Source organism: Lepidochelys olivacea, assembly GCF_965140295.1.
Source record: "Lepidochelys olivacea isolate rLepOli2 genome assembly, chromosome: 8".
NCBI lineage: Eukaryota > Metazoa > Chordata > Testudines > Cheloniidae > Lepidochelys > Lepidochelys olivacea.
The window spans coordinates 16,745,239-16,757,410 of NC_140418.1; the positions used below are offsets into that span (position 1 = coordinate 16,745,239).

At 37.8% G+C, this 12,172-nt stretch overlaps 1 protein-coding gene across 2 annotated transcripts in view; it reads right to left on the reverse strand.

Moving 5' to 3' along the window:
• The window catches only part of NR3C1 (nuclear receptor subfamily 3 group C member 1), a 159,169-nt gene that overhangs the window by 39,418 nt on the left and 107,579 nt on the right, over positions 1-12,172 (reverse strand). For both annotated transcript variants that reach the window (XM_084636517.1, XM_084636518.1), the window contains exon 4: positions 5,150-5,266. In XM_084636517.1, the coding sequence (XP_084492643.1) occupies positions 5,150-5,266 (117 nt within the window). The remainder of the gene's footprint in view (positions 1-5,149; positions 5,267-12,172) is intronic.

Consider the following 12,172-nt stretch of genomic DNA (forward strand, 5'->3'; position numbering starts at 1 on the left):
AGGAGTAAATAACACTTCCTTATTTACTTTCTCCACACCCATCGTAATTTTATACCTTACTTATTTTCTCCACACCGGTCATGATTTTACAAGAAGTGGAAGTTTTAAATAGCCCTCATTCTTCAGCATTCCGGAGGCATTATTTTGCATTAGAGAGAAAGGTTTATCAAATCAGATTTTAAAATAAAAAGCTGTGTTTCCGTAACAAGTGTGGAAAAAAGTCTGAAAACCAGAAACATAATACTACAACATAAACTAAAATCCATTTTAAAAATGTCATTTTATTTTTCATTCCAAATTGAAAGTTGTTCTCCCAAACCTCCTTTAGAGTGGGCTTTACAGGCTTATAAGACTTTTAAGGTCAGAAGGGACCATCATGATCATCTAGTCTGATCTCCTACACACTGCAGGCCACAGAACCTCACCCACCCACTCCTGTAATAGACCCCTAATCTCTGGCAGAGTTACTGAGGACTTCAAATCATGAGTTAAAGATTTCAAGTTACAGAGAATCCACCATTTACACTAGTTTAAACCTGCAAGTGAGCAGTGCCCATTCTGCAGAGGAAGGTGAAAACCCCTCAGGGTCTCTGCCAATCTGATCAGGGAGAAATTCCTTACAAATGCCAAATATGGGGCTCAGTTAAACCCAGAGCATGTGGAAAGACCCCTGGGAAAGAATTATCTGTAGTAACTCAGAGCCCTTCCCATCTAGTGTCCCATCATTGGAGATATTTGCAACTAGCAGTCGCCAGATCAGCTATATGCCATTGTAGGCAATCTCATCATAACATCCCCTCCATAAACTTATCAAGCTCAGACAGTTAGGTTTTTTGCCCCCACAACTCCCCTTGGAAGGCTGTTCCAGAACTTCACTCTTTTAATGGTTAGAAACCTTTGTCTAATATGAAGCCTAAAGGTGTTGATGGCCAGTTTATATTCATTCCTTCTTGCGTCAACACTGGTGCTTAACTTAAGTAACTCCTCCTCCCTGTTATTTATCCCTCTGATGTATTTATAGAGAACAATCATATCTCCCCTCAGCCTTTGTTTGGTTAGGCTAAACAAACAAGCTCGGAGTCTCCTCTCATAAGGTAGATTTTCCATTCTCTGATCATCCTAATAGCCCTTCTCTGCACTGGTTCAAGTTTGAATTAATCTTTCTTAAACATGGGAAACCAGAATTGCACACAGTATTCCAGATGAGGTCTCGCCAGTGCCTTGTGTAACAGTACTAACACTTCCCTGTCTCTACTGGAAATACCTCTCGCCTGATGCATCCTAGGACTGCATTAGCTTTTTTCACAGCTGCATCAGACTGGTGGCTAATAGTCATCCTGTGATCAACCAATACATCCAGGTCTTTCTTCTCCTCTGTTGCTTCCAACTCATAAGCCCTCAGGTTATAGCAAAAATTCTTGTTAGTCTCTAAGAGCATGATCTTGCATTTTGCACTATTAGATTCCATTTAATTTATATTACTGTAAACTCAACCTGCTACTTGGCTATTACACCCCTTAACAAGGCAACACTTGTCTATTGTATACCACGACTAGGTAAATCATACTTAGATTTTAAACCTGCTTGTTAAAATTGCTCACTTTTGTAAAAATACCTTACATACTAAGTCCATGCACTCTGTAAGAATCGGGAAATAAAAATCCAAGAGCAGACAGTATATGATATGCTACAGTTAAATCCACAATTAGTTTAGTGCCAAGGTATAAAGCCTTAAAAATAGAACCTATCAAAGAAGACTGGGAAACTCAATATTATAATAGGGCTTGTGGAGTCCAATTATAAGCAGTTAAACTAGAGTACAAGCTGCAACCAAGTACCCTGGATACTAATGGCATCTCTATATTAATTTTGTACAGTTAATATCAGATCAGGATGATTAACCAAAAAACCTATTTAAGACTAAAAAGTGTATGTGACACCAATAGTTCTCTTGCCTTTGTGTAGTTTTTAGACTGAAGTTTTCAATGTGAAAAGTTAACATTGCCTCATTGACCAAAGTATCTTAAAATGGAAGCTTAAACTAGCAGTTCCAACAACTCCTTTATTTTACACTTTCCATATTAACCCCTGAACAAGTGCAAAATTCACTATCACATTCCAAGTGTAATCCAAAGTAGTGAGGGGTTGGTCATCACCTGCTGTGCAATCTTGGGCCCCTCACAAAACAACCAAACAGCATGCAGGTCACATCCTGAATGTCTGTGTATAAATGCAATCTGCCAGCAACACTCCAGTTACACACTGGTTTCCACCAACCTTGTGAAGCTCAAAAACTTGTCTCTCTCACCAAAAGAATTTGGTCCAATAAAAAATATTACCTCACTCACCTTGTCTCTCTAATATCCTGGGACTGACACAGCTACAACAACACTGAATGCCAAATTCAAATTCAGATAACTGGAAAGGAAACTCAGCTTCTAGATAAGAAGTTTGGAAGGCAGTACTGATCTCCATCTAAATGACAGCTTTTAACTTGGAGAAAGGTGAGAAATATATTACATTTGCCAGTTTCCATAATTGTGATTTCCTCTGAAAGAGATGAAGTTCAAGTCCCCTAAAATGCCACACAATTGTGTTTTAGAGAGAGAAAATACACAACACATTTCTTTGATCAGGATAGTTCATATGTTTAACTTTAGCAGCTGATCATGCTTTGCACCTTAGGGATGTTGAGTTTTCCATACTTTAAAAAGAGAAATACACTTTTTCCAAAATCTGCACAGTTGTTTTGTGTAGAAACAAACCGAGCTGAGATTGCAGATCTTGTAACACCTTTTCAAACTACTAGTCCTGCCAGTCACTTTTGCCATCCAAAAGTGTTAAAGCAAAAGGGCAAAAATCTTAATTTGGATGAGAGAGCTGCTCACATTCTTTTTGGGTATGCCAATATAACAGCTGGAAAGGTACTTCCCAGGGCGGATAAGCAGATGCGCTAGCTCTGCTTGCGCTAGCTCTGCTTGTGCTAGCATACTAAAAATGGCAGCGTGGCTGTGGTGGCACATTCCTGCGTGCACACATGCCTGCGTTGGATTCTTTTTCATTATTTTATTTGAATCTATAAAGTTTTAAAATAGAAACTTTCCATGCTGGCAGGAAATGTTTTTCTATTTTCCAAAGCTATAGAATCTGAGTTAGAAATCTCTCCCTGCACCCTATCTTTCCAATAAATTAATTTTCTCATTCCTATATTTCAACTAATTGCAATGCAATGCAAATGTTTAATATATTTTGGCAAAGAAAAGGCCAGAAAGAACATGTAACCAGTTAACATACAATAAAACAGGAGTTTTGTTAATTTCGTACAGTATGGCTTTTAATAACCAAAAGCCAAATCTAGGATTTGAACCTAAGCAGGCAATTCAAAACCAAAATGCTACGAAAGCTTATGCCCAAATAAATCTGTTAGTCTTTAAGGTGTCACCAGTCTCCTTGTTCTTTTTGTGGATACAGACTACCCCCTGATACTTGTCACTATATTGGATACTTAACATTTCAAAAGCTCACTTAACCAGACTCCTGGTTTGCCACGTCATTTTTATAATGAAGGGTAACTCTTCACTTAATATTTTGTTAATTTTCTTTGTTTGTTAGATCAATACAGAGCCATTATTTTGGGTTTCCAACAGCTACCTTGCCACTCAAGCTTCATGTTTTGTTTTTTGTTTAAAATCAACTGCAAATTATTTACAAATTTATATCCAACAAAATATATTTTACATATATCTAACAATTTTGGATATATACGTATCTTTGGGATATCTGCACCTAAATAAGCAGGATTACTTTGTACAACTGTCATCATCCATGTCCAAGAAAGATTAATTCAAACTGAAGCAGGACCAGAGAAGGGCTACTTGGATGATCAGGGAAAGGAGAACCTATCTTATAAAATAAGAGTAATACAGCTTGGCGTAGTTGGCCAAGGGGAAATGTGACTGCTCTCTATAAATACATCAGAAGGTAAACACCAAAGAGAGAGAAGAACTATTTAAAAAAAAAGCATAATGTTAGCACAAGAACAAATGGATATTAACCGGATACAAATAAATTTATGCTGGAAATTAGAATAAAGTTACTAACCATCAGAGGAGCGTGGTTCTGGAACAGCCCTCCAATAAGTAATGGGTGAAAACAACTTAATGAGTTTTAAGGTGGAATTTCATAAATGTATGAATGGCATTATATGATAGGGTTGCCTGCAATAGCAGAGGAACAGACTATGACCCAGGAAGTCCCTTCTGGTCCTACATTCCTATGTATGCCTGGCAGTAAAAGGCATTAATCACAACAATTCAATAGAAATGTATCAAGCATAAATAGAGAGCTATACTAATTTATTAGTAGAAAAAGTTTGCTGTGATTATGCTTGATACTGAATGCTAGGGAAAAAAGTTTTAAAGCAGCTAACCACTACATCTGCAGCTGATATGGTTTTGGATTTCTCAGTAGTCATCTATGACTTAACACAAAGCAACCCACACTAGTACGTGTGTATCTGTTAATGGTATATTTTCCAGAAAATTTGGCACAAGGTTTTTAAGGACCAAAATAAGTATTAATTTTCCACTGCCTACACAGAAGGCTGACTCTCTCCACCCAGACTTTCCCTTCCTTCAATTTTGGAAGCACAAATCTACTTCATTTCAGTTCTCTGTCCTTGATCTTTTCTTCATTTGAGTTTTCAAATGGCACATCATATTCCTAAGTGATATGGGATATGTAGGATACTTTCCACATCTCACCCATAGCTAGGTTCCTGCTGTCTGAGATTCAGTGAAGGAAAGAGGGCAAGAGATATCTGTGTGTGTGGGTGGGGGAAAGAAATGTCCTAATTTTTGTGCATGTGTTCTGTCTGTGAATAAAAACAGGACATTGGTTCATACCAGTGGATTGTTAAAAGACAAGTATGGTAAGAGATATAGCTGTTGTAGGAGAGAAGGAAAGATTAGAAGCAGTGCACAAAGAAAATCTTAATTTTTGCCAACAAGGATGTGGGGTTATACCATAAAATAATGAATAACTATTTTGAACATTTTAAGGCACTGCTCAGATGCCTGCTTACATGATAAAACCAAATGATCCTTGTTAGGGGTTCAGAGAAACAATCCATTCAAGTATTTTAAGTTACCTTCTAGATTCATGCCAGCTTGAAGACATTTCCGGTAACGACAGGCCGGACAGTTTTTTCTTCGAATTTTGTCAATGATACAATCATTTCTTCCAGCACATAGATAATTGTGCTGTCCTGTATTTACAAAAAAAGAAAATATGTCCAGTTAAAATAGTGGGTATATTTGTCCAGTTAATTTTGGTTTTAGAGTTAAGAAATTGGGAAGTATATAATGTACTGAATCACTGCACCTCATTTTTAGCAGACTTATTATAGTCTATAATATAGTATATCAGTATCCACAATTCCCCATCACCACGCACATTTCCTAGGCAAGACATATGAAGAACTCAATACAAATAAATGTTTAAAAATTCTGTTTCTTTATGACCAATTTAGGTGGATTTTTCTCTTAAATTTATCACAAGTCATCCTCTACTGAATCTCCTCAAATTCTTTATAATGCTTTTTATAAAGTCACAAAAATATCTAAATATTAAAATTATCAGATGATAGTATGGAAAGTTAGAGGCAAGAGGAAATTATCAAACAGTCTAAATGCACCATATAGCCCCCTTGAGAGAAATTTGAGAATTACAATAAAAAATAAACATTCATAAAGCAGTTCACTTTAAAATATCTATCTCTACTGCTTATAGGAAAATAAGATTTCAGAAACAGCAATATGTAATTCTGCATTTCTGAGATTATGAGAAGCCAGACAGCACCAAGGCCAACTGCCAGAAAGGCCAATTTGAGAGTGTTCATTTATAAATTCTTCAGAATATACTGATTTTACCACTTTTAAAACATGGAGGAAGAGCTCCTTGGATAGAGTTTGTGAAGTGGACAGACTAAATCCCTTGGTATTTTTATGGAACCAAAACTAAGCTGACCTTGGAAGCCTAGAAAATTGAACTACATAACTTAAAGAGTTGCTGCTCTCCATGATGGATTTCTCAGCAGAGTTAAAACAGGAGGAACACTAGAGTATATATTAATGAGTTTTAACTGTTTTAACTGTGACTAATTTTCTAAAGATCTTTTCCTGTTCAGAAATAATTGTCATCAAAGGACAGCTTCTTCTCCAGTTTGAAAACTAAAATAGACTCCAGAAGCAGGTCTCTCTTCATCTGGTCTAATGCCACTGATACATAGGCTGATTAAATGGTAATTCTAAAATCTCATACCTATTGAGTAAGAACTGAATCCAACTTTTGCTCTAATGGATTATTACAGTCCTGATCACTGTCCTGGCAATTTTCACATAGCATTCAACTACTGCAGAATATAAGTGGGGAACAGAAGAAAGCTTTTTACCTTTGCATTAGGGATTCAGCAAGTTTTCTAAAAATACCTGTGAATTTAATATTTTTTTGCTACAATGTATCACCATTATCACCCCACCCATGAAGCAGGCAGAGGCTATTCCAGTCTGTTTAATTCAAAATTGGCACAAATTGTTTAATGAAGTAACTGAAAGCCCTACTGTAGTATGATAACACTAAAGAGGTAATTTCATTATAAAAACTCTTTTACAACTCTGAGAATGAATCAAGGGTACAGGAAATAGATTGAATTCACACTCATTTAACTGGCTAGCATTTAAAGTCTGCTGATTCTATGCCAAGTTTCTGGGACAACAGATACTTCACCTATGGGAGGGCAGTCTGGGAATTTTTTAAGGTGAAAATAAACATTCAACTTTTCCCTGATTATTTGAGCTGTGAAAACCGCCTGCTTAGTAGCAAAAAAGTTTGATTAAGGAGTGCGTCAGGTCAATTTGTGTAATTGGCTGTGAAGGTGGGGTACAAAGACTATTACAGTGGCTTCACTCAGGCTTACTTCCTTAGGTAGCTCACTGATTTCTTGATATTCATAGGGAGCTTTTTTCATTCAGTTTTGTACAAGCTCCAAAAATCTTCTATTTGGAGAAGAGGAAGCAACAGGGACCTTCAGGCACTAAGTTCCATCCAGAATGAAAGTAGTAAATGGACATCACAACCAGGACACTTGTTCTCATTAACAAATATGTATGTGTATATATAGATACACAAATGGACACTGCAGATCAACTAAGTAGAAAGAAATACCAATCACTGCAATAAAATGAAAAAAGAGTAATTTTTCTTGCTTTCTCACAGAGATGCTGAAATTCAGAATATGAATATTGCAGAACAATTACAAATGATGTTCCAGGTAGGTAGTCTTTAGGAGCGGCTCCTCTTTTCCTGACACATGGTACCACTTATGGTGCTTATGTACACTACCATTAGTGATTAGCCATCATTCCTTTTTTAGATGGAATGCTCCATTGCTTCTATGGTGTTGTAGACCTCTGTCCCCCCATTAACATTTTGTGGTGAATGGAAGTAAGGTGATTGCACACTGCTCTGCTTCATGCGAGCCTGGAAGCTATGCAAAGGTATAGGGTTGTATAAAAAACACCAACCTTTTCAGTCACCTTTGTAACTAAACAATGGCAGTTGAGGCAATACAGTGGTAAAGGTAGCTAATGATTAGAGAACAAATTGGAAAGTTTTTAAAAGCGCTTACCACAGATATGAATGCTTCAAATGTAGTGCTGAGGACTATATTAGACCATGATGGGAGCAGTGAAAGGTTGTTGTTGATCTAACCACTCTTGCTTTACAAACCACACTGCAGGCATGCTGCTTCTGGATATCAGAACAGACCAAACAAATCTGCTGACGCCCACGAAACAGTCACGATATAATTTCCTGATTCTGTCTCTTTTGAGATTCCAGCACCTTCCCACTCTTGCTTGTGTGCCTTTTCTCACGCTGCTCCCTTCTCCGGAAATGACACTCCTCCCCACCTTTCAGCAGGGCTTGCTCCAGCTTTTTTGCCGCGAAGGAAAAAAAACCATCACCAAGCCTGGTTGAGGTGCCGCCGAAGTGCCGCTGAAGAGGAAGAGAGGGACTGAGGGCCCGCTACCGAAGACTTGGAAGTGCCACCCTGATGACAGACGGAGTGCTGCCCCTTTCTATTGGCTGCCCCAGGCACCTGCTTCCTTTCCTGGTGCCTGGAGCCGGCCCTGCCTTTCAGTATACTCATTCTCCTTTGAATCCCTCCTCAAAACTCACTTGTTCCATTTGAGTATTCACCAGTCTCCTTCACACCCTTTTCCACTACCTTATTTTCAATTGAAGAGAATATCAGGACTTCTCAACCTATTTGCCTCTCCTCTACCCTCTCTTTGTCAATGCAGAGCATTGCAGCAGGGATCAAGTTTCTTTTAAGTCTATATAAATGTGTTATGAAGTGTTACAATGATATAACTATATAATAATTATCACTGTTATTGGAATCCTCTAAAAAGGAGATGCAGTGTTTGTGAGTTTCTTGTATACTTACAAATAAGGACTCTGATAGGTATACCATTTAACCAAACTGTACAAGGATAAAGATTATTTCATTAAAATATAGTAATCCTCAAGGATTACAAATGGAAGGTATTAAAACTGCAGCAAATAAAGACCTTTACTCCCTTAATGACATTTAAAAGTTTAAATTACAGGGCCTGTCATGTCATATCTTATCCCACCACAGTTCATTCAGGAGTGTCACATAGCTAAAACTGCTAATTAAACTTCCCTTCTTAAAGCAGCTTCCAAAAACTGAAACGAGCACACAACCCTGTGGGCCAGATTTTCAAAAGGGCATGGAATCCTGATTCCCCCTGCTGAGAACAACGGCAACCACTGGGTGCAGAGCACTTTTCACAATATGGCCCTGCTCTTCTAGGTTTACAATACAGGAGCTACTAAATATGCTTTGCACAAGGAAGTTCTCTGTCACAACCCAGTCCAGTTCCATCCTCTGAATGGATACGAGTCTGTTGTGAGGAGATCCAACCACTGATGACCATATGCTCCAAAGCTCCCTAGGTCTGGATAGTGACTCATCCCTATTAATAGCTCTGGGTCACTCAGGAACACTCTCCCCTCTTGGCAGCAGGATGGATAAAAATGGCTGATTTTTAATGATTGGATATAGGATTTTTTAATTTAAATTAAATATTTTAAAAAAATAAACCTACTTAAAATTACATTTGAAATTATAACAACCTCTGTTAAGGCCTAAACTTAGTATAATCTATTAAAACAATTTAAATTAAATAAAAAATATTAAGCAGTACATGTTTGCTGCCAAGCTTTTTTTAAAAGTCAGACTGCTGAACTGGTGGAAATCACTCCCTAAGCACCTGAACCTAGAGTTTATGACGTGCTAAACCAGCTTTCAACAGCAGTAACCTCTTCTGCAGATCCAGAAAGAGGATTTTCTTCATTTCAGTTTATTCAACTAGTTGAGTTCCATGACTAGTTGAGAGGATGAGATTTGCTAGTTCTAAAATCTTTAAGGACATGATGAACAGAAATAATCAGTTCAATTCACTAACTATAGATCATACTTCCTTTGCTTAATAAATCAATTAGTTTTAAATATAAAACATGTTTTGATAACTTTCTTCTAATGCATGTGGAACATCTTTAGGTAGTTTCATTTAAATAATCAATCAATATTAAAATACTGGTTTTGTGCATTTTAAATTGAATTTCCATCCAAATAGAACTTGACACAAAGCACGAGTAAAAAAATGAATCATCATCTGGTAAATAAGAAGTGTATTATTCATCATTTTCTTGCAAAATAAAAGTAATAAAAATTAAGAATCTGAATAAATATACGTTAAGCTATATATAGTGTATCTGCCTGATTAGCAAAAAGAACCACCAAATATACCATAAAAGGCTATATTTAGTTGCAAATCAGTCTGGATGACTCTTCCTAATGTCAGCTCTCCACCAGGTAAGAAATACCTCCTCCTTTTCCGGCCGTTTTATACATTAAAAACAAGCTACACATATACCAGTTCAAGCTGGATCCCAATAGAGGACACAAGGACTGATATAAAATGGAAGTCAAAAAACAAAAGTAGGTGACATAACTTAGTACAGATCTACAGCAATCTGTCACATCCTCAAACTGTGGGCCCAATCCCGTTATGCTGCACTCCATACCAGGAAAATTCCATGCTTACCTGAAAGTTTCCTGTCTTCAGGCAGTAAAGTCCACAGATCAGTTATAATGGATATTTCAGCCCGCTTGCAGCTCAAAGGCAGAACCAGACCTGTCACTGGCAGAAGAGGAATGCCTCACCCAGAGAAGCTGCTGTCAGTTGAGAGAACTTCCACAGCCAGAATAATTCCATTCTAGTTTCCTAAATTATGGATTGGGCTAAATATTCTTTGAGGGAAAAAAAGCATAATCTCTCCTTTGGCAGAGAGAATGGGATATTCTTCTTAATGAAACAAATCCAAGTCTTTGGGTTTCAATTTCCATCTTTATTCTGGATGATCCATTTGTTTCCAGTGTGGGCTAGATCTGTGGACCTTATTATCTGAAGAAAGGACATTTTACATATATCCTCTATCTTCTTCCCTTTGGCACGAAGACATTGAGAAGTTTTCTGCCAAAAAATGGCACTGACAAAAGACTGTATGATAAATATGTAGAAGTTGGTGAATGTATGTATTGATGGCTGTGTAGCAGATATCAATATAGGAAATACTCCAGAAAATTTATTACTCTGGGTGTGTTTCTACTTTTTCTCTCTATACAGAACGATGATAAGAAAAATTGCCCTTTGGGACAGATAAAGGTGAATCAAATTTGGGAAGCCACCCCCAGCCTCCACAAAAGCTACCATCCATATGCACACCAGAAGAACTGTCTATGGAACAGTACAATGGGAAATGGAGATAAGCCTCCTTTAGGAACTTATTCAGATGTATCAGACAGAGCTCTGCTATGTGTGCTCCTGATTATCTGTGGCTAAAAACAGCATGTGGAATAGGCTGTATGTCTCTGATGTGAAGTAGATGATGGGTAGTTTCATTCAGGTCCTGACATTTCTATGGGGTTGCTAGAGACTGGGAATAGAACAAAGTTGTTCCTATGATCCTTGCACACCTCCACAGAATATCCCCTTTGGACAATGTCCAGTGACAACAGTTTTTACCAAAGCTATAGGTAGCCATATGCTCCCAAAATAAAAGACTCTGACATCAATTGGGGGTCTAATTCCAGACAGGGCTGACTGGAGGCCACGCGGATAGCTCTGAGGCAACTGATAGCAGCTAGTGATGTCGCCTTAGCCCTTGTTCTAGCTACCACTTGCAAAGTGATATTTTTTCCTGTTATACTTCAGAGACTGCTTCAACTTTCTAAAAATCTGTATTCCTTCCTATAGTGTCTGGCAGGAGCCAGGACTGCAAGATGGCTTTTCTGATAATTCTGAATAACCTCAGGTTTTCATAAAAGCTTCCCATTGTATCACAAAAAGAGCTGGGAGCTGCTTTGCCTACACATTTAATTTCAAGGACCAAAGCCCCACATACCTGTATGAAACAAATTTGTATCCCACTGTTTTCCAGAGAGAAGCCCTTAGAGATATTTTGGTTGAGAATAATGTCCCCCCATGTTGGCGTTGTTTGTGAAAGATGGGTAGCCAGCTAGGATGATTCATCTCAAAATGAGTAAGGATTGCTGCAAGCAAGAGACATCAGACACCAAACCTTTTCATCTGCCCTTTAGGAGCTAGCATGATTCTTCCAAGGCAAGACTGACATTATGTAGCTTAGGGTGTGAGAATTATGGTAAGCTTTTAATTAAAAAAAAATCTTCCCCAACAACTGCAACTTGCCCACATCTTTCTGCTGGTCATATAAGGAGGCAGAACCTGGTCCATTTCATAATGCTTGTGTATGCACCCCAAAATCATATTGGTGCTGGGGGAGGGGGAAGAAGGGTTGAGCTGCCTTACACATTGTAAGCTCATATCTTCTCTCTCTTTTTTTTTAAATTGTTGCTTTACTACTACTTAGATCAGGGAGAAACCTTGACAGTCGTTTATCACAATGCTGTCATCTAGTGATCTCAAAAAATACATACACCCATTTATAGAATATAACAGGTTGATGAGCATAATTGTTTACAGCAAATGTTGTAAAACTG